Below are 22351 nucleotides of genomic sequence, written 5' to 3' on the forward strand. Positions count from 1 at the left end.
TGATGAATCAATCTGCAGGGAAGCCTTCAGGAACAGATGGTATTCCTATGCAAGTTAGGAGGAAAAACGGAAAATTCTGTTTAACAGTATTTTAAAAGGAAGGAAAGCAACATAGGTTAGACTGGATAAAGTAGACTGGTTGAAAAAGATGTGGTGGCTGCATTACCCAAAGAGGGCAAACATGTGAGACCAAGCCTATTATATAGGGTCTATATTACATAGATGAACGCTTAAATGTTCGAATCTCTAAAGGTAGACATTTAGAGATCGAACATTTAAGTGTATGAAAATGTAATAAAACAAAAAAAAAAAAGGTAAACTGAAAGGGTTTTAGCAGGGTGGCAAGTCTCCCTGCACCCCCCACAACCCCCTTACTTAAATATACCAACTCAGAAATTGCACTTCAGAGCGGAAACGGGGAATTTCCCATTCCCTACACTGTATCGCAATCTTAGCTTTCCCCCTGCTTACACCCTTTAGTTTCTTTTTTGTTTTACTTAATTTTTAAAGATATTTGAACATTTAAGTGTTCGTTTATCTAATATAGACCTTATTATATAGACTCATTTCCATGATTATAAAGTGTTTATGTCTATACTGGGTAAAGGAATGGTAAATGTGTGGCCAAAACAGACAGAGAGATCAATGTGGTTTTGTGAAGGGGAGGCAAATATTTCACATTACTACAACAATGATGGTCCAAAGGGAATCAGAATGTTATAAAATACTGCGGTTAATGGTAGGTCTTGATGCAGAGTAAACATTCAACAGAGTACACTGGGATTCTCCGAGTAGGGTAATGAAGTAACTGAATTCCCTGATGCAACAATAAATGTTAATCAGATGGACATATGAAGGATCAGAGGCAAGAATTAAAGAGGGAGCGCTCCACTCTGATAAGGTGTGGTTGAAGAGAGGCAGGGGTGTCCTTTCTCTCCTTTATTTACAGAAAATGAGAGAGAGAGAGAGAGAGAGAGAGAGAGAGAGAGAGAGAGAGAGAGAGAGAGAGAGAGAGAGAGAGAGAGAGAGAGAGAGAGAGAGAGAGAGAGAGAGAGAGAGAGAGAGAGAGAGAGAGAGAGAGACACTTTACTTGTAGATATTATTTTGTACCTGAAAAATCCAGAGAGAGAAACATCTCTGTGTTGTGGAACATTGAGACAATTTTATACCCTGAAAAGATTTGACTAACGAAAATAAAAAAAGCTAGACGTAAATTCTGTACCCACATGTGACTTAGTTCAGCAATACCCATAGCTATGGGGACATAAGATACGAGTAAGCATTTAAAAAAGGCTTCTAGTATGGCAGCTAAAGATTTGTGAGATGAAACTGAAGGAAAACTCCCTTACACCTATAAAAACAACAGGGCAGGTTTTTCACTTGGGGTTCCCCTAGCCTTTTCTCTTTGCATATACTACCTGCAGTCCAGACTTCTTGGACTCCTCCCACTGTAATACATTTGCTCCCAATACCATGGCTCCTTTGGCATTTTTCTCCAGTAAATTCCAGTCCCTCTTGGCTATTTTCTGCACCCCTGCCTGCAGTTATCCCTATTGGCAAAACCTGTTTTCTCCATTCGTGTGTTGGTTTAGTTCTCAGAGTACTTCCTGCAACTTTACAAATATATTCTTCTTGGTGGTGGTTCTGCTCAACTCTCTCTGTCCAAACGTCCCACACTTTCTTGTACTCCCTTACTTCATCATTATCCCTTTCAGCTTATGTCACGTATATGAGCATTAACTGTGTAGCTCTAAAACCCCTATAAATCCGGTAATTCTATACCATCTTGATCTATTGGGAGGATAAACGTATCCCTCTTACTCTTGCCTGCTTTCCCTCCCAGGTGAATTCCTTAAACTCTAATTGTTGTCCCCAAATTTAAAATACGCCTGACTTGTTACTAATCCCTTCAGTTTTATAAACATTTTTACTACTTGTATTTTATATAATATACAAGAATATAATATTTGTAAATTTGCAGGAAGTACTCAGAGCTAAACCAACACATGAATGGAGAAAACACATTTTGCCAATAGGGATAACTGCAAGCAGGGGTGCAGAAAACAGGCAAGAGGGACTGGAATTTACTGGAGAAAAATGCCAAAGGAACCAAGGTATTGGGAACAAATGTAATACAGTGGGAGGAGTCCAAGAAGTCTGGACTGCAGGTAGTATCTGCAAAAGAGAAAAGGCTAGGGAAGCCCCAAGTGAAAATCCTGCCCTAGTAGGAGTTTTTAATTTAATCTACTAAAGTTGCAGCTGTTAAAAAATTAGGCAATTAATATGGCATACAAAATACTACAGGATACCTACAAGAATCAATCCCAGGAGGTTAGAAAAGATTGGGAAGGGACTGGAAAAGCAATTTATAAAAGGAACAATGGGATGATATGTATAATGCACCCAAGTATGCAACTAAGTCCAAAATATTTAGTGTTTGCATAGATATTTCTATACCCAAAGCACACTTCATATAGTGTTTCCCGTCAACCTGAGGAAAAATTAAGTATGACAGGAAGAAAAAATTCCCTACACAGTGCTCAGCAACATCTGGACAGCAAATGGATCTAACTAAGGAAATTATTCTTTTGAACTGGGACATAGAATCTGAATTGCCTAGACATAGGGCCTTACTAAGTTCAACTCTTTAGGTTAAAAAAAAAAAAAAGGCATCACTAGAAAATTAGAAATCAAAATCTAAAACAATTGTACTTGAAATACCAAATATTGTATAAACTAACAGTAAAAGGGAGTTTTAGAAAAGCGAAGGGGCACATTACGTAGAAATGAGGAATTTATGGGAATATCACATGCAGAAAAATGTACAGGAGTAAGTTTGAGAAAGCAATGATGGAGTGATTTATGTAATAATGGACTGAAAGTTGTCCCGTAATGATGTGTAAATGGGAAAAAAGTTAACATGGTTTGTTTTCTTTTCGACTAATATATGTCTGCTTATGTCTTAAGTAACATTTTAATAAAGGTGGTGTTCTAAAACGGTCATAATCAAAAACCTGAGGAAAGAAAAACAGAAGCTGCTCCCTCACAATCATTTCCCTGTACAATGTCCTGAAAAACCTCAGATAATGAAGATAGTTTTCTCTTTAAACTATCAGCAACACCAGTAACTTAAGGGTCAAGACTCTGAGCCAAACCAACTTCATTTCTGTAACAGGCACAGAAGGTAAATATTAAACTTTTTCATTTGACAGCAATTTCTTTCTCCAGCAGGAGGCAGAGAAAAAGATGAAAGGTTCCAGAAATCAGTGCTGGTGCACTGTCAGCAACTTAAAAATCTTTCCCTCTTACCACAAATATGACTTTTCTACTAATGACTGGGGTTATCAAATGCCTCCTGCCTTCTTGAGTAAATCCATTCTGTGGAGAAGCTTGTGGAAATTACCCTTGACCAAAATGAAAAAAAAAAAAGGTAGTCACCGCAGTGTTTGTAGTCTCATTCGGAAGAACTCTGGTCATCAGTGCTAAGAGTGGAAACACAGACGGAACATTCCCATCCACGGGCATGAGAACACATATTAAGGAGAAGTTACTTATCTACACGAGGCATCTCCCACAGCTGGATTAATTCTCGTAAGAGACCAGAAAAAAGCTTCCATTCATGGGGGTCTGCTCTGATCCAGCTGAGCGTGTCTGCAATAAGGTTTTGCTCTGATGGAATGTACAAAGCCTAAAGTCTCAGACTTAACTGAACTGCTACCTTCTAGGTTATCATACCCAGTCTTCAAAGAGGATAATATCTAGTACCTCATTTACTGCCGTGTTGTCTGTCTTTACTTGCAGAGCACCCAGGGAACAGAGATGATTCAAGGCTTTCAATGCACTGACTACAGTCAGTCATCTCTGACATATGCATTGTCTGTCTGTCTAAAGGATACTAGAGAGCTTGAACTTTTACCATTTTGAAACCACTCCAGACCTGGAAATTACACACACGTACATGTGGACACACTAAGAAAGGAATAAATGAAAAGCTGGAGAGGTGAAGGAGAGAGAGAAAAATAGTGTGAGATAAGAAAATGGGTCGATAGAATGCCAGACATTTGACATACTAGGATTATAACAAGCAACATACTTCAGTTTGTGTAAACAAATTAGCCTTCTGTTGAGCGTGTGAGCGTGTGAGTTATCAGGTGTGTACATACTGTTAAAAGTTTTGCTTTAAAGATGTTCAGTTTGCCTGCATGCTTAGCTGGAGTGCAAATGCATTCCAAAGTTTTGATGCAATTAGAGTCCTACATAACGGTTTGCTTAAGAGATGTTTTTGCTTGAACACAGATCCTGAGTTGGTGTATATGGTAGGTACTCCATAAAACTGGGCAGTTTGGGGGTTTATGGATGAGGTTAAGAACTGAAAAGTTTGGAGGATAGGTAGTGTGGTGGTTTCATCTGGTTTAAATTGCTTTAGGGCTAAGCAGTAATATGCTTTGCTGTAGAGGTTTTCAGTAAACAGCCATTTTATTAAAGCATGCAACGAAAGCTTTATCTTGCAAGTAGAAGGCAAGTTTGCAAGAACCAATGAAACAAAGGAGTAAGGGAAGGAGGTACAAAGAATTTTTCTACTTCTGAGAGAGACAGGGCTTTGCTCACTAGAAGTTTACGGTGGGTTTTCTTGATGAATTCAAGACATGTTGGTCAAAACTAAAAAGTTATCATCCATTGTGACTTCTAGTAATTTAATAAAGTGGTTTTGTTTGCTGGTTAAGATGTGAAAAGTTTGGTCTTTGTCCAATAGGTGTGTTTTTTTTTGTTTGTTTTTTTTTTAAACAAGAAATGCATTACATTTGGTGTTCTTTGGATTTAAGAGCAAGTTAGCAGTTGGGAGCCATGATTCGATGGCTCAATTATTTTGCAGTTGTCAAGTTGGAACTTGTAAGTGCAGAAGGCTTACTACAGGAATATATGCATCCCGTACTATCCTGTCTTGTTTGGTTGTGGCATGGAGATTATAAGAGGTAAACATTAAGATACAAGGAGGAAAGGCGACATCCTTTTGCCATTTTACGGCTTGTTGTCTAGAATAAGTGGGCATGGACAGGGAGGGAGGAAGGAGTGAGGCCTGGAATAAAAACAGTTGTATAAACAGCTTCTAGTAGGATACAGTGTCAAATGACCTGGATAGTCTAGGAAAGGGAACAATTCTAAATTCTAGACTGCCTACACTTTTCTTTAGGTTAATGTTACTACTGAAGTTAAAGAGGGTTGCTGTTGTGCTGTGATACGGCAGAAACCATCTTGGCGAGAAGGTTATCAATGCAATGCTTAAGGAGTCGAGAGGAATGAACTTTTGCAGGACTTTTAATAGATGGGATAATACAGCTATGGGTCTACAGCTATGGGTCTATAGCTGGATAAATCTATCTATAGGAGTTTCTTTCATGCAGGGGTATGCTAAAAGACCTTTTCCAAAGAGCTGGGCATGTGACTTTCTGTGATGGAGGAGTTAATCAGTTTAGAGGTTGTGTAGGCTAGTGCATCGGCAGCAATTAACATATTCAGTAGGTATGTTGTCAATGGCTATGTTTGCTAGTTTTAGCCCGAGAGGAATTTTTGGGGGCAGAGGACGGCACATATTTAAAAGATATCAGACTAGCTATTGGTGCTGTAGGAATATAGGGGGGTTGGGAGGGTGGCCTAATGGTTAAGATGTTTGCCTTACAAACACAAGGTGCAGGGTTCTAGTCTCACAAGGGATAATTGGCTAAGCTTAAAAAGGCTCACAAGGGCAGTTAGCTTAGTACTAACCTATGAACCTATGAATTTACTTTTAGCAAAGAAAAAACTTTTGCATAAAGTGTGTATTAAATATTACTCATTGCATTACTTGCGACTGGAAAGGGTGTGGTCCAGGTTGCCTTAGTGTTAATACTTGAACATTGGTGTAGAAAACTTTTCTCCACCTCTAACTTGATGCTTTGCCACTTTACAGAGGTGCATCAATTAGAAATTTTTTTTAACCTACTCCAGTTACATATGGAAAGATTACGGATTTAAATTTTTTTTAATTATATGTGGATAGGTAACTTACACAGCTGGACACTACTTTTTAAAGGCTATTGATACAACAAACAAAAAAAAAAAAATAAAAAAATATGGTTAATTGTGGATAGTTTATACATACAACTATATCCTCCTTTTTTGTTTGGTTAAACAGTATTGTTTGCTTGAATACAAAAGTTAGGAGTCGATCACAGACTGTCAAAGTATCCAGAAATGCCTGCATGTTTGGCACTGGCACGAGTACCCAGTCTAATGGGGGTTATCATTACTTTTGAGTGTAGTGAGGGAGGCTAAATCTACATGATTTACTTAACTAACAGAACTTAATATTTGACGAACAGTGTTGAAGTTTATGTATAAAGGGTGTCCTCTGCTGTATTGAGTTTGCCAAATGAAATGAGAACTGTTACTGAATTCGGGCAGGGTATGGAAGCACAGGGTCAGTTCTAAAACATTTTTATAGACTATGCCTACGCCACCTATCTTTTTTCCCCCCTGTGGATACGGCATTATTGGTGAAGATTTTTTATTTTTTTTTAATTATCCAATTTTAGCCAAGTCTCTACTGTATATGATAGTCTGGGAAGTAGCAGACTAGGCTTACATAGATATCCAATACTTTACTGCGGATGCTTCTGAAACTCTGTAAAACCAAGCTACTTCCTCTTTTACAGAGCGGGGGTGAGCAGGATGTATTTTAAGGAAGACCGTGGCTGCCGTGTGGCCCTGGATTGGAATATCACCACTATGGCTGAGCATAGATATAAAATGTTTGTACAAAAAAGTTTGTCATTTAGCTCATTTACTGGATCTTCTGGGATCATGCGATAGTCCATTACTGAAAATGGAACTTTACATTAGCAGTGGAGAGGGGCTCATCTTTCTTTAGTCTTTCAGAATGCAATCTATTTCCAGCATAAACAGCAGGTTTCCCTAAAAGGTTAAATCGGTACAGGATGTCTGGACATTCTCAAAGCTAGTCAAGTCACAAGCACGGACTGGAATCCAGCCAAGTGTCAGACCCTAGTACACTGGTAATCCAATCCACAAAACTGAAAACTATTTGGACAATATGATGGCCACATCAGAAACAGTGGCTTCCTGGATTTTGAGCTTATTCGTAGGTTACCAGACTTATTATCTACAAACTATGAATTCAGCAAGGTAACTGCTGCATCAAGCAGTTCAATACCCTTGCACTCTGGGGATTCTATGCCCAGAGTCCTTTGCAGGGCCACACCACATAACAGTTAAGTCTGATGTGGGCATCTATGGCCAAACTAAATCTAGAAAGAAAAATACAGTAAGTACCTGCCTGTCTTAGGGGGTTTAGCAACTTCAGGATGGTGAAGAACAGGATTCAGACTTCTGTGTTTCACAATGGAAGCCACATAAGATATGGGGAATGCTTTTTTTACAAATTCTGTTCATTACTTTGGCAGATTTAAACCAAAGTAAAACTAATGAAAATGTGGAGGGGAATGCTTCATTTCCTCCACAACAACAGGCAGATTGCACCAGTGCAATAAAATCATAACAGACAGATGCCTCACTCTACCACAGACTCACAGTAAATTAAGTTACGCCATCTGAACAATGAGAGATGCCAACTGTACAAGCAACAGCAAAGGAAGGAAGACTAGTGCAATGCTCTCAAGGTCCCAAAAGCGAAGTCTGTAACAGAAAATCTCAACTGCACATGCTATCTGGAATAAACCTACTTACAGACCTCAAGATTCAAGAAAGGCATGAAATTCCTACTGCCGTTATCACAGATGGTACAGTCCAGCACTGTCAATAAGCTGGACAGACGCTAGCTAAAGAGAAAAGCTAGACAAATAAAATGGCTCTCAAGATAACACTTTAAAAAGGCTAAAAGGACAGGGTAGCAAGTACGGACAACATTATTCACATTTTTTTACCCGCATTCGATTAAAATAAACAAGAAAATTAGAAAAGTGACCTTTAAAATGGTAATGTGAGACAGCAATTCCCAAACTGCTTCATACATGCGTACATGTTGTCTCACACTCCGGGGAAAAAAAAACTTGTCTGTACACACTGCTTCTGCACAGATCACTCAATGGTCTCTCCCAACGCACAACTACAATGGATGAATCTGGTCAATCCACCAACCCATCTTTAGTTATCTATGAGATAAGCATAAACCTCTCTCTACAAAAATGAACAGCACACGTAAATTCCTCTGCAACTGGGTTGGGAGGGTGGCCTAATGGTTAAGGTGTTTGCCTTACAAACGCAAGGTACAGGGTGAGTCTCACAAGGGATAATTGGCTAGGCTTAAAATGGCTCACAAGGGCAGTTAGGTTCATGGGTTAGTACTAAGCTATGACTAACTGCTATCTGCATGAGAGTCTATTATTTGCAAGATCACACATTTTGCAAAATATCTGCATTCAAAACTAGTACGAGTATTAAGAATGTATTTATGTAAACCTTATACTGCTGCACTGTCATCTGTACCCCTTCATACCTATACTCTGAGACAGACAATGGCAGCTAGAGCACTTCAAATTTCAGTTGGCCTGGCAGCTTCATAATGAAGCTGGCAAAACTTGTATCTGCTGCAGAGAGTCAGTGTAATGGTTAGCTACATACTGAACCTATGTCCACAGCAACGTATACTTCCATGAATAAACCTGATGCCAAATGGATATTTTTAAGGGAACACAACACCAACAGTTTTATGCTACAAGCCTTGATGCAAAGTCATGCCAGAAAACAGACCTAAAAACAACCCCCCCCCCCCAAACAACAAAATGTAGCTTAACCAAGAGAAGAAATTAACCACATACCAGACTTTACACAGTCACACAAGGTTTGCAGCATCCAAATCGTTATAGCCCAAAAACACGAAATCACAATGTAAACACTACACAATGACTTAGAATGCAGTCTGGGCAACCTGGCTAGCAAAAATGCTCTTACATGACAACGGGAACATATGAAATACTAACACACAGCTGAAAGACAATGTACATTTGTATGTGAAAATACACAGAACTGTTAGACACGGTCTTACTTTTGTGCTCTTAAATCAATACATCTAGAAAACTAGTACTTCTCAGAAAATACGCTAGACAAATACATTACTATAAAAAAATTAACACATGGGTTATTTGGTATCCTAGTACAACTTAATTCTGGGTTACTTCTGGAAAAGTTATCACATGAAAATGATGCGCATATATGAGGGACTTAACCCTGTATAACATTTTGGATACTAAAGCTGAATTTCCAGGCCAATCCTTAACGTATGTCAATGCAGAGTTATCTGCCCATTTGACTTCAAATGCTATCTTTTATTTACTTTTTTGGTTGTTTTTAAACTTAGTAGTAATAAGCAAAAAAGAAAAAAAAAAAATGAATGACAAACGTTCCAGGTACCCTCTCACACCTGGTCTTCAATGCCACTTGCTGGCAAGCGCGCCCAATTGCACTTCAGTGTGTACTGTATCTAGGAAACAACTGGTCCAATCAGAATGAGCCCTCACTGCTAGCTGATTGCTGTAGAGACTGTGCTTTAAACTACTGAAGAGTTGATGTGATTATGAACAGTTTTTTTTTTTTTTTTTTTTTTGTGGTAGACACTTTTTCTTAAGAAAATCCAGTCTTTAAAAACGTTAAGTCCAACAAAATCCCAAAGCAAGTATCGATACTACTATAGGGAAGCGCCAAAGACAAATGTCCACACAGCTCAAAAACTGGGTAAACAACTTGAAAGGAGTCCAAGAACGGCCTGATTGACTTCAGATGTGGCTTTCTACGATGAGCCACATGAAACAGCACAGTTGGAAGACAGTCACATTCACATAAAAACAAGCCTTTAAATAGAAGTGTGTAAATGGGTGTGGGGAATCATGCTTAGTTAATCGCATACAGTTCTTATGTGCAGCAACCAAGATGAATAACCTATACAAAAGTTCAAAGTATAACTTCGAAGATCAATACATCACGGCCAAATCTGTAATGTGTGTGAGGTTTGTGCTGACACTGCCATATAACAGTTCACACGAGGAGCACTTAGGATGAAGCTATATATGAAGTTCGAAGTACAACTCCAATACATTTGGCAACGTCTCTAGTGAGCATACATGTGTAGAATAAGCTTGTGGATTGCCACATACAGTTTCCCCAAGCAGCAATCAGGAGGAAGAATACATACAAAGCTCAAAGTACATCGCAACAAAGCAAGGTATCGGGAACACAAGACCAACATCTCCAGTCTGTTTTCAAACACCAGGCAAAAAAATGCAGCTTGAACAGTTGCAGTTCCAAATTTGGCAATGGAACTGGGAAATTCTGCTTTTCATTTCAATCTCCCAGAAGGCAAGTTCACCTGGGATATGTTGAAAATGTCTGCTTAAAGGGGGGACAATGCTACTCTTCCCCACCAGTACTGGGTGATGTACCAGAGCTATGATAGTTTCCCTGGCCAAACGTGCAGTAAGAACTAAGATGAGGAGGGTCCTCTTTCCTCAGCTCCACCTGATGTCTACATATCAATTTTATTCAGTTTTTCAAATTCAGAAAATAATGCAACACATGAACAAGTCCTTTTACGAAGGTTTGGAGAAAGATGCCACTGAGCATATGTATAAATGAAGGCAACAGAAGGTTTAACAAGCAAGCATCTGGAATGTCCACACAACCGACATATGCAATATGACATCAGAACTCATTGAGAATATCATGGCACAGCAATTTTCACACGAGCAAAATTCCATTTCCATACTACACAGTTCAAGGACAGACTTTAAGGAACAGTTTCAGGTAAAACATCAGCAACTTCTTCAGATAAGAGCCACTGCTTAATACATAGTGGGCAAGTGGTGGCATGAAGAGTCCATATGGCAAAAGGTGAATACGACAGGTACAGTTCTACACTGCTGGCATTACAGTAGACAATGCTATCACATTTTTAGCACCACGGTTCACGCAGGATGAGACACTGTCTGGAGTGCAGTCATGACACACCTCCTTTGTCAGCACGCCAGGGATATTCATTCTCAAAAATGCAAATAAAAATATTAACACAGTGGATTCCTCTCAGCAACAGACACTATTTCTTTGTTCAAGGACAGAGTTCATACCGATTTGACTTTTTTTTTTGTGTGTGGTGCTGAAGATTAAGCAACATCAGTCTTTATTTTTTTAATTTTTTTTTAATTGCCTTAAAAACAACGCTGATGACTTCTGCACCAACAACTGCCAGATACGACAAATTTGGAATGCAGTTATGGCATGGTGCAAGCAGCAGCAAACATTTGCAATTTTCACTGCTGAATGTCCGACAACACACACTGGCATCTGTTTCATCGAACAATCATCATGAACAACCTCAGACTTGTGCAGTAAACACTGCTGTGATTGGGCAAACTCAGATCGAGGCAGTTGCAGTCCAGCAAGGAACCAGAGACTGGATGGAGGTGGGGCTTTTCCTCGTGTCTTAACGAGGCATACCATACACACTGCTCGTGGCATAGGATTACGGGCAAGGAGGTAAGTAGCACCTTATAATAAAGCAGTCCGAAATCAGTACTTCAACCTAGTGCTTTAAACAAATAAAAATCCTACAATTCCTGGGTTCAAAGGCCAACAGCATAAATTTAATTCAGTTACAAAACATTAGTAAAGTTGATAATTTTTTTCTTAATGGAACCAGTGATGGATTTTGCTCTCTCTCTCCAGAGTTTAATCAAATTAATAAAATGTTCTACGTGCAAATGATCAAACCTAATAAGAATACACAATAAAAGCATCTCAACCTCTACGTCTGCAACCAATCAGCCCCAACGTCAGCATGCAAAAATTAATGCAGTCTTAGCATATTTGGACAATGGAATACCACTGCACAGATCCACCCATTTCCCGCAGTTTTTTAAATTTTTTACTTATATTTTGGTTATCAGGAGAACTCTAGAAGGCAAAGCTTGAAAATAATGCAAAATGTCAATGGGGAAATCAACAGCTGAGAAGTGCATTACTGTTCATTTTGAGACCTGCAATGTAAACGAAAGCAGATGTATATGTGTCGGTCAGAATGAAGCATTCAAGTGCGCTCTCTCCCTCACAAATTCTGTTTGTGTTTTGCTGTGTAGCACTCGAGTAATATAAAACAAATAATGAATTGGCTTTTTTGGCAGTTGTCTTTCAACAGAATCTAAAATAATGTGGAATGTGTGTGTCCACCCATGTGTGTAAAATGCCCCTAGGATGAGATACCTAGTAACTATGAACCTATTATCAGTTTTTAGAATTTTTTTATTTAGTTCAACTACATATTTGATTACCCAAACTACCCTAGGTCCCAAATAGTTTGGATAAATCAACTCTCTACGGTACATTACATTACATGCAATGAAAAGTACACACACACCACTTTAACCTTTACAGGGAAGCAAAACCATCCTGCAAAAAAGTTTTTTTAAAAATATAGTGCATTTACTGAATATTGTAGCACAGTAAGCTAATTGGTGAGACAGCGGGGTCAGCAAAAAGCAAGAATCAAGATCTCAAATACCTTATGGTATACCACCTAAGCAGTCATGCTCTACAACCATAAAAACATTTCTGAGCAACCAGTCAATAACAAGTATGGTGCATGTTCCCTAATCATATGACCAAAATCTGAAGCAATACATCACCCAAAAAACAGTAACAGGATGAACTTGCACTAAAAAGAAATTATTCAACAGCCTGCTTATACACAAAACAGGAAACTCGTTGATAGCTGCAATAAAAACTGGACTACCAAGTACAGGGAATCCAATACAGTAAATATTAGCCTGTCCCCTCAAAGACACCTACACGACTGAAGTAACACACAACACAAAAACTATAAAACTTTCATCAAAAGCATCCTTCACACACCACCCAAATATCCACTACACCTGCCCATTTCAACTTTCAATACCGGACATCAGCCAACTCTTGAAATTTGGAGCTACATGACTCATGACAAGCACGAATGTCCAGATACTGTACCTTTACGACCATTTTACCAGTAACCCAATGACAGATTCTTCCTCTATGCATCTTTCCAGGGTACTGAAACATTTCTCTTTGGGCAAGGGGGAGAGGATGAAAATACCCAGCTGCCAAAAATGCCATAAATATAAACTAGATCCAGTGGTGGAGTGGGATAAATTTCTAAATTACAGTGGAGGTACCCAAAGTTCAATATCAGCTCAGGCACTAGCTGGAGCTGGGAAAGGGAGACAGAATGGATGTAATTGTGGGGCAGAGCTCAAGACTGATGGTGACACACAAGAGTGGCCTGTGGTGCTAGAGCAAACTTTAGGCTCACCAAGCACTGATGGGTGGTAGCTTTCACAGATGAGAGGGTATTGTGGGCCATCCACAGTGACATGGTTTGCAAAATCTCCCTTATTCAGGGCAGGATTAGGTCATAAAAAAACAGTAAACAAGCATAAACCCTTATAGCTGCCTAAATAATGCTCCACAAAGAGCTCTCACCTTGTCAGTGGGTGGAACACCTGGTGGGAAGAAAGGACTGGACACTGTACAATCAAGGTGAGACTAGACTGCTGGCAGGTGCAGAAACAAAAACATAAAAAGATGTAACAGATACAATACTGGCAGTCAGTCCCACAGCCCTCCAATGACACTTTCCATAAAGACTGTGTTCCTTCAAGACAACGAAATATCTTTGCTATGTACTAAAATTAGCAAAGTTCTGGTTCAGTAACCACTTGTGCAAACATATAAGTTAGACCTTAATGGTTCCTCTTCATAACAATAGGACAGTAGACAGTTCTTTAAACTAGCCTCTCAGTACTCAAGAAGCCACTACTTCACTAGGAACACCTACCCTGCCAGGAGGCCAAATAAGCCAATTCCCTAGATTCATGTAACTTAAAAGAACTATTAAGGAAAAATGCATAGTAAAATTATCCCACTATGCGAACATTCTTTCACAGCAAGGCTTTAAATCAAAATGCCAGCTTTCTAACTTTTTTCCCCGTTACTGACCACTCATTTTGGAGACAAATCTCGAGAAGCTTAAAGGAAAACCTGCCTTGTTCCCGTAACTAACAGAGCCCCCCCCCCCAAATTCATTAATAATCATTTGTTCCCTACCAAGAGCCAACATACTTAAAAGAAAAAAAAAAAAAAAAATCATCACTGGTACCAGACAGCTGAATGCACTTTGAACCCAGGAAAACTGATTCAATTAATTCAGATCTAGTATTGTATCAGCTTTAAGAAATTACATTTGCTTTTAAAGATTAAAACTTATGCCTCTAAAAAAAATGTACAAAATGAAACTGTAAAAACAAGGCAGAAGACTGTTCTGTTAAAGAGCATCACACCTGCTTCATGCTCACCACATGGCAGAGCACACTTACCTCTTTTTTTTCCTCCTCACATTGATTATTTTCTGCAGGCTTGTCTTCATTCAATTCGAGAGGAATCTCAGCATTTTCAGTCACGGGTTTGCTGTCCTCTGTCTCACTCACTGTCTTAGCCTCAGCCTGAGCTTCTGCTTCAACCTCTACCGGAGCCTGAGCCTCAACCTCCACCTCAGCTTCGGCCTCTGCTTCCATCTCAGTCTCCACGGCAATCTCCTTCCCTTCACTACAACACGTTGTTAAAAGGAAAAAAAAACAATAGTACAATTACAACTGTGTTGAAAGTTACTGGCCATTTCAATAATATTTAGGAGCCACACCTATCAGCTGCACATTACATATATACTACACTCGCAGGCCAAGAACAAAAGATGCATTAATTAGAACAAGCAATACTTCAGATTTTGAAATTATATGAACATGGGATGGGATCTGCAAAAACATGCACAAGGTACAGACTAAGTGACACTCTACCTGGGACTAATGTTCTCGAAAACTTGCAATAGGAGCTTGCCCTCACCATACACCCTCCCCATCAAAAAGGTTTGAGATGTTCAAACTCCAAGGCATCTGGGATGCCCACTGACCTAACCATTTCTTTAGTAATACACTAGGTCAAGCAATACAAATTTCAAATAGAAAACGAGTAAAACATGCACAAATTATAGCAAGAGTATACGTCAGATACGAGACCCAATTCTTGCAACCCTATAAACTGAAGTTGCTGCACATATTCCCTGCCAAATGTATGAATATTCACACACAATACCATTTAACTCCTTTCAGCACACTAAGCACTTTGGCCACAAAACCTCACAGAAAAGGTAAAAAGCATTCATAGATAAAATGTTCATGTTTCACTACAAATGCTGATTAGTGATAACACAGGATTCTAAGATCCTAACATAAGCAAAGTGGGCTGTGCAAAACCAAAAGGACACGTACAAAATGGCATGTACTGGCGACTCAATTTTCAAATCAAAGACATGTTTTTCAGCATGGTTAGTGGAGTCCAATATGACACTTTGTAATTCTCAATTACATACTCAAACATATACATCATATACACAAATGTATAAACACACTAAATTTACATTGTGTGTATATATCTATAATAAATTAACTAAAAAATGAATTAATTGGTAAAGGGTGTTGATTATTTACACTTTGGGCAAACATGGGAGAAGCAACAGCGACATGGATGATTGCAAATTGTCTAGCCATTAAAAATGTTTCTTAATGGTTAATTCTCAAATGTATAGATAAACAATGCAAGATAAGCCTGTGCTGTTCGCAGTTACTAAACAATTGTTAAAAGAGACAGAGTTTATGAAATTGCATCCTTTACGGTCAGCTACTATTGAGTCACTCAATAACAGCTGGGGGGACCGTCTGAGTCTGTGGTGCTGACAAGAACTCCTTAATTTGTCATAACCATATTAAAAAAAAAAAAAAAGAAGAAGATTTTGTTCTATTATAATAGTACAAGTTCTCTGTGGACATCCAAAGCATGAAACATTTTTGTCTCCCTCGTTTTAAGGTCCAGGAAAGAAGGCGGGGAAATGGATAAATTAGTATAAAGTAAACTCTGATACCAGTTTAGACATTAAAAAATGCTTCAAGGTTGACCCCCCCCCCCCACCCCACGAGCTTGTAACTCTTGATACTCATCTTGCAGAGGTCAGTGCAATAAGCAAGACTGTTTTCCACATTAAAACTCCCAAGCCCAAGCTGGTTCAAATAGAGCAAATTTGTTTTTCCAATATAAAATGAAGATCCCAAGGAGGAAACTGGTTTTCTAGGAGGCTTCTTATACAGAACCCCCTTTCAAAAACATTATGATACAAAAATGCAGTGAAAGAAGCAGGGGATCTATCCATGGGCAGACATACTGGAATGGTCAACAGGTGACCCTTGACATTGGAGTAAGTATATGTCGTAGGATAATCATTCTTTGGTTCTGCAGTACGTGTGGAACACTAGCCCCAAATGGATGCTGGTGCTTTTGCTGGCCCCAACTAAAGAAATGTTTCCATTTGTTAATAAACGATTTTCCAGTGGTACGCTTTTGTCTCAACTAATACCTACTGTGTGTCAAAACCCCTATTATCCAGTCAACTGCAGTTTGGGGTAGGGATATACCCCTACCACCCAAGCTCATAGCATAAGAAATCTGGACAAAGTCTAAAATTGGGGGGGGGGGGGGCAAAGGCGCCAAAACAGGGACATTTATTTTAAGCATCACTATTATAAACTGGTTTGCTCTCCCTTGCCCATTAAGACGATAGCAAAATCCAGAGAGGACCAGTCTAACCCACAATCCACTGTGGCTATACAGTCTACATCAGGGGGATTTGAAAAAAGTGGAGTACACTGAGGAATCAGCTTTGGCCACAGCAAGTCAGTCATTTGTGGCTGAGGCAAATTACCAGCCTGTTGTGGTGGCAAAGGTAGGTTATTTTTTTTCGTGGTGGATAAGGTCCAAGAGAGGAACCAGAACATTTTTCTATGATCAAGCTGAAAATGGTGCTTGGTTCCCAGGAAGCTTAGCAGCAACATTTCAGTAAAACAGGCCAGTAGCAAAATAAAGTAAATGTTTTCCAAAAACCTCAGTAAGCACTTTAAACACTTACCCCAGCCGCCAACAAAGTAAATTAAAAGACAGTTTAAAACTGTTGTTCCTGTGGAGAAACTATCTAGCACAAGTAAAAAACTGTGCTCCCATGTAAAGATGCACAACTGTCTTTTGGCTTTTCCCGGTTAGGGGTCGCCACAGCAGAACTCTTGTCCACTAATGACTGGCAGTGAATTTTTATGGTGATGAATTGCCAGCCCGGCAACCAACTTTCAAAGGCGGCACACCCACACACGCACCTACCTGCATGTCTTGAAATTCACTCATGTAAAGTTACATAAAAGTTACAAAACAGTCAACAAAAGCACTTTTCCTAGCTTGAAAGTTACTCTTTTACAGAAAAAGTTGTGTGACAAAAAGTAAAATGGAAAGTCAAAAAACAAACTTTGCAAGGCTCCGGGAACAGATATTTTAAATGTGCAATGAACATATAATGAACAGGTTCAGAAATGCAACAGCAGATATTTTAGATATTTTAAATGTGAATAACCAAATAATGAAAAGTTAAAAAACACATTTTAAATAGTTAAAATAAGCGCTTTAATCTTGCCTTGTTTTAGACTTCATCATATTAATTAAAATAGGTTTCTTGCCCGAAAGGAACTTGTCTGCCCAACAGTGTTAGTTTTGCATCAATCCTCAAAAGCCAGAAGGAAAGCTCTGAAGAGACTGGCATCCAAACCTGACTTCAGCATAGCCTGAACCAACATTTTGGGCATGTGGAGAGTGCTCCAAACCATTGGAAACAGGATGGCTGTTATACCTCATGCAGTATATAACCCATATAGCTTAGGCTACTGCAGCAGTTATCATAATGAACATTCATGTGAAATGCACATGAAACCCAGAATCATGTGATATTCCTTACAGCTGTTAAGAGTCTGGCTGGAGACCTGATGAAGAAAAGCCATCATGAGGCATGTTATCCCAAAGCACTATCCTGGAAGAAAGAATGGGGAAGGAACCCACCCCCCCTGTGTTCATCTGAAATTCCAGACTGAGGAAAAAGGTTCTTTACCCAATTCAGACACACTCAAGAATCTGCAAAAAATAAGGCAGCCTAAATAATGAAAAATGTGAATGTACTACAGCCTGCAATTACTACTACAGGAGCACAGCAAATGTAAAACAGGAAGCCAAAAATGTAAGCCAGAGACAGCAAAACTTAAAGCAAGTCTAAAATCTTTGCAGTACTGTAGTATGACAAGCATATCTAAACCCACGGTTATTCCTACAGGTTAGAATCAATCTCTGAACCAGGCCAATAAATGGGCAGAGTTACCTGAAGGAGTCAAATCCAAACTGCATAAGTAACCTGTTATAGAATTAAAGAGGTCAGTAGTAGAGTAATTACTCTTATACAGCTGCTTATTTTTTTTCTGAGAACTGTTAAGGTTTTACACCTTTTTAGCATCTGTGTAATGTTTTGTTTGAACTGTAATATTTTAATAGTATTTGCTAAAGTTCATAAGGGAAAACTACACATCTGTACATTAACCAAATGAGATACTCTATGCACTACTGATAAGCTATGGACTCAAAATATTGTGCAATTGTTCAATGGTCTATGGACCACCCCACCTACCTGATTAAATTTATGTGCATTTCTGCAGGCATGATCAGTTTAAGTCAAAAAAGGAAGAGGCAGATCAGACGGGGAATAAAATGGTACACAGTATTCATACAAATCCATATAAAAGTGCAACTAAAACTGTGTTACAATTAATCTTCATGAAAAGAGGAGGAGGTGGAATGTAACAGGACCATTCAAGTACTTAAATTAATAATCTCTACATGGGTTTCTAGTCTTGCTGTGCCTTCAAGGCCCTGAAAAACATTTTCACAAGACTGGAATGCAATACAGCTAAAACTATTTCCACACTTAAAGAAAGAATGAATGAATGAATGAATGAATGAATAAATAAATAAATAAATAAAAGTGCTCTCCAACCCCCTGCAAACCACAAAGCCTCTTTCCACCACACTTGTGTTTATTCATTCCCTAAGCTGGGGAAAACTTTCCCTCAACTTCAGACAACTTTCAGGGATTCTGCTCTCTCTCATGGGAACCCCCGCTATAAACTATTTTTGTAGGATTTGTCCTAACCAATCTCTTGGGTAATGACGTGGCCATCTATACCACTGCAGGGCCTACAAACATCTAGAAAACATACAACCACACACATAACCACTATGAGAAACTGTCTCTAACTTGATCATGCATCAGCCGTCACCTACTAAATTCTTCCCTGTCTAGCAATGGGGACAAAGTCTGGGAGCAGCAAAATAAAAATCAACTCCACCCCCCACCCCCAGATAGGCATGCTCATTCTTCACTGCAACATCAAGTACACAAGCTGCTAATCAAACCCAGTCGCCTGGGTCATGACAAAGGCTTTAACCCTCTATGGCACAGGGCACAATTATTCAGCATTTCCAAACCTCAGAACATGCTGAGATTAAGCTAGGCTGCAGAGTAAAAAAAAAAAAAAAAAAAAAAATATATATATATATATATATATATATATTCTCTTCATATGGCACTTTGATTATACACAACAAGCGTTTATATTTTAAAAAGGTAATACACTTTCTTCCTATTGATGAAAATATATAAAAAGCTCGATACTTTCATAACATATGAACTTGCCAGTCAGACTTTGTTTTAGACTTCTGCAGGTGAGTCCTGGGAAATGGCAGGGAGCCTAACACAAGGGGTATTCTACTTTGAAAAGACAGGGCACAAAAACACACACGGTGCACATCTGAAGAGGAGGGGAGAATATGAGGCATATATGTGGACGAGTGTTAAAGTCTTTCTGAAGGGGTAGCAGGATCAAAAGCAAGAAAATAAATTACACAATATAACACCTCATGGTACAGACAAGAGGCCACCTTCACAAAGATGAGAAACATTCATGCAAGCAGCTAGACAAAAGGATAAGCAGCCTATCAGAGAGAAATGAATGAGCCATTTAATCTTTACCAGTAATTACAAATCTGGTTCTATGCTTCTGGCAGGCTCCAATGAATTACATGGTGGGAAATCAATAGCACTGTGCTAAACTATTACTTAGCAAAAAATAAAATGGGGAAAAAAACTCTGAACGAGCATCCATGTGTTACTCGATACAAACACAATTTCTGAACTAGCTCTACAGACATTCAAGATGACTGCTTTTTAAAGAAATGTGAAAAAACACAACAATGTGATGTAGGGGGATAAAGTGGAAATTATGGCCCAGATTACCCTGGCTGGATTAGAGGCTCAGGTGTCTGAGATACTGGGAGGGATGGACATGCCCATACAGGATGAATAGGCACGTCTTTGAATTACCATGCAAGAGGATGACATTCACCTTGGTATTCCCTGCAGGGCAAGCATGGCTCATAGAAGGGAGCAGCCCTCAGATGTAAACAGGAGAATGCAGGGGAGGAGGGGAACCAAGGGGTAAATCAAATGAAAATCAGTGGAAACAGTCAACGTCACCCTCCCATTCCACACCAGCCCCAGCCCAGGGCACCCTCCATTCCACATCGGCCCCAGCCTTAGAACAGACAGTCCAGGAGGTTCTAGGAAAGGCTGATAAGACTACAGACCCAGAGATGGAAGGGGGCACTGTGATAAGCCAGAAAAAAATGAAGCCGAAGGGGGGGAAAATTACAGAATTTTAAAACAGAATTAAACTAACACCACAGCAACAGCAGAGAGCTCTATTTATTAGTTAAAAAAAACTAGTTTAAAAGGGTGTGCACACATACAACCAGCCTGTGTATTTTTTATTTTTATACCCCCCCCCCCAATTGAATTGTGCAGGTTATAGGTCACATTAAAGGTGAGAAAAGTTCTGAAATGATTTATTGTGGTCTCATTTTTTTTATATCACAAAGACCTGGCATTTTAACAGGGATGTGTACACTTTTTATATCCACTGTATGACTGAAGTACAGTACATGTAATACATCATTAAACGACAAAACAATTAAATTTAACATTAATAATTAATTATGGAAATGCTCTCGCCTACAAAATTGAAAAGTATTCCAGTAATAAAGTAACTTAAAACTGAATATTAAAGTCAGTATTTAAACAAAAGTATTTACAAATATCTTTACTCACCTCTGGCTCTTAACTTCAGTACTGGGGCAACAGAGACTTGATCGTTCAGTCCAAAACCATGAACTACACCTAGCCTTAGTTCCCTATGTTCTGTCCGTCTCCCAAGAGTCACCTTTCAAATTCTGAGGCACTACTTCTAAAAGCCCAAACAGAAATTTAGAAGTAGTACAAACAAGGGTATGCTTATAAAGGGCATTATTTAAATTAATCCTCAAAATGGCATACATGTGCTCACAGATTCTAAATTGTCTGTCTTCCCAACATAAAATTTGGGACATCCCTGACAAATTGCTATACGGACCACCCCCTTGGTGGCATAATTAACAGCTGTTAACAATGCCTTATGGTGAAACCTGTGAAAAATAACCCACTGTTCTAAGATGTTTACATGCCCCACATCTTGGAGTACCATGAACGGTACTAGTTTTTAAGACATATAGGATTCTTCGAAGAGGTATTTACAATTCCTAGCCATTTTGTCTACAATCACATCTAGTATATTTGAAAATACCTTCATTCGCCTTCAGTACATTCCAGTCGTTAATTATTGTACTCAGTTTTATTGGAACAATTATTAAATGTCAGCACAAAAGTTTGTAAACTTAACTACCTTGGGGATCTTGTGTCACAAGAACATCCATTGTGGTTAACACTAATCACCCAATTATTAACCACAAATGTCTTTATATGTTGTTTAACAAAGACGGTGGATAGTTATTGTCTAGAAACATATCAAAAATGTGTTCTACCTCCAGCAAGAAAATTTTGCAGTCAGAGCACATCCTTGCTACTCTTATTAACTGCCCCTTAAAAATGTTATTTTTACACAATCTAGCCCTAAGCAGCATCCTACCATTACCCAGAATGATACCACAGTACAAGCAGTAAATGATAGATTTCAACAACTGGCTAAGTTTCTGGTGTCATTCTAAGGGGATCCAGTATCTGTCTGCCTGGGATGACAGGATTAACAGACCTCGATGCTTTGCCAGAGATGGCCTTTTTTAGGTGGTGTTCCAAAGACCAAATTACCACCATAACAACTACAAACAAATGCAATCCGAGAGTCATGCTGCTCAATGCTAGAAGTCTAAATCTGAAAATGCACTTGCTCGAATCACTCCTTAAAATGGAGAACATCGACACTTGTGCTGTAATAGAGACCTGCTTCAAGGCAGCAGA

General features: G+C 39.0%; 1 protein-coding gene across 4 annotated transcripts in view; it reads right to left on the reverse strand.

Annotated features, from left to right (window-relative positions):
* Positions 1-22351, reverse strand: part of ACIN1 (apoptotic chromatin condensation inducer 1) — a 405577-nt gene that overhangs the window by 378768 nt on the left and 4458 nt on the right. Inside the window, exons 1-2 of one of the 4 annotated variants that reach the window (XM_044057795.1) lie at positions 21170-21969; positions 14412-14640 (exon numbers count right to left, since the gene is read on the reverse strand). In XM_044057795.1, coding sequence (XP_043913730.1) covers positions 14412-14609 — 198 coding nt within the window. In that variant the 5' untranslated portion in view covers positions 14610-14640; positions 21170-21969. Of the gene's footprint in view, positions 1-9426; positions 11553-14411; positions 14641-21169; positions 21970-22351 lie in introns of those variants that run through there. The other 3 variants (XM_044057797.1, XM_044057796.1, XM_044057793.1) reach the window with 3 other exon arrangements.

This window comes from Protopterus annectens, chromosome 16.part0, assembly GCF_019279795.1.
Source record: "Protopterus annectens isolate FY-2018-M chromosome 16.part0, PAN1.0, whole genome shotgun sequence".
NCBI classification, from domain to species: Eukaryota; Metazoa; Chordata; order Ceratodontiformes; family Protopteridae; genus Protopterus; species Protopterus annectens.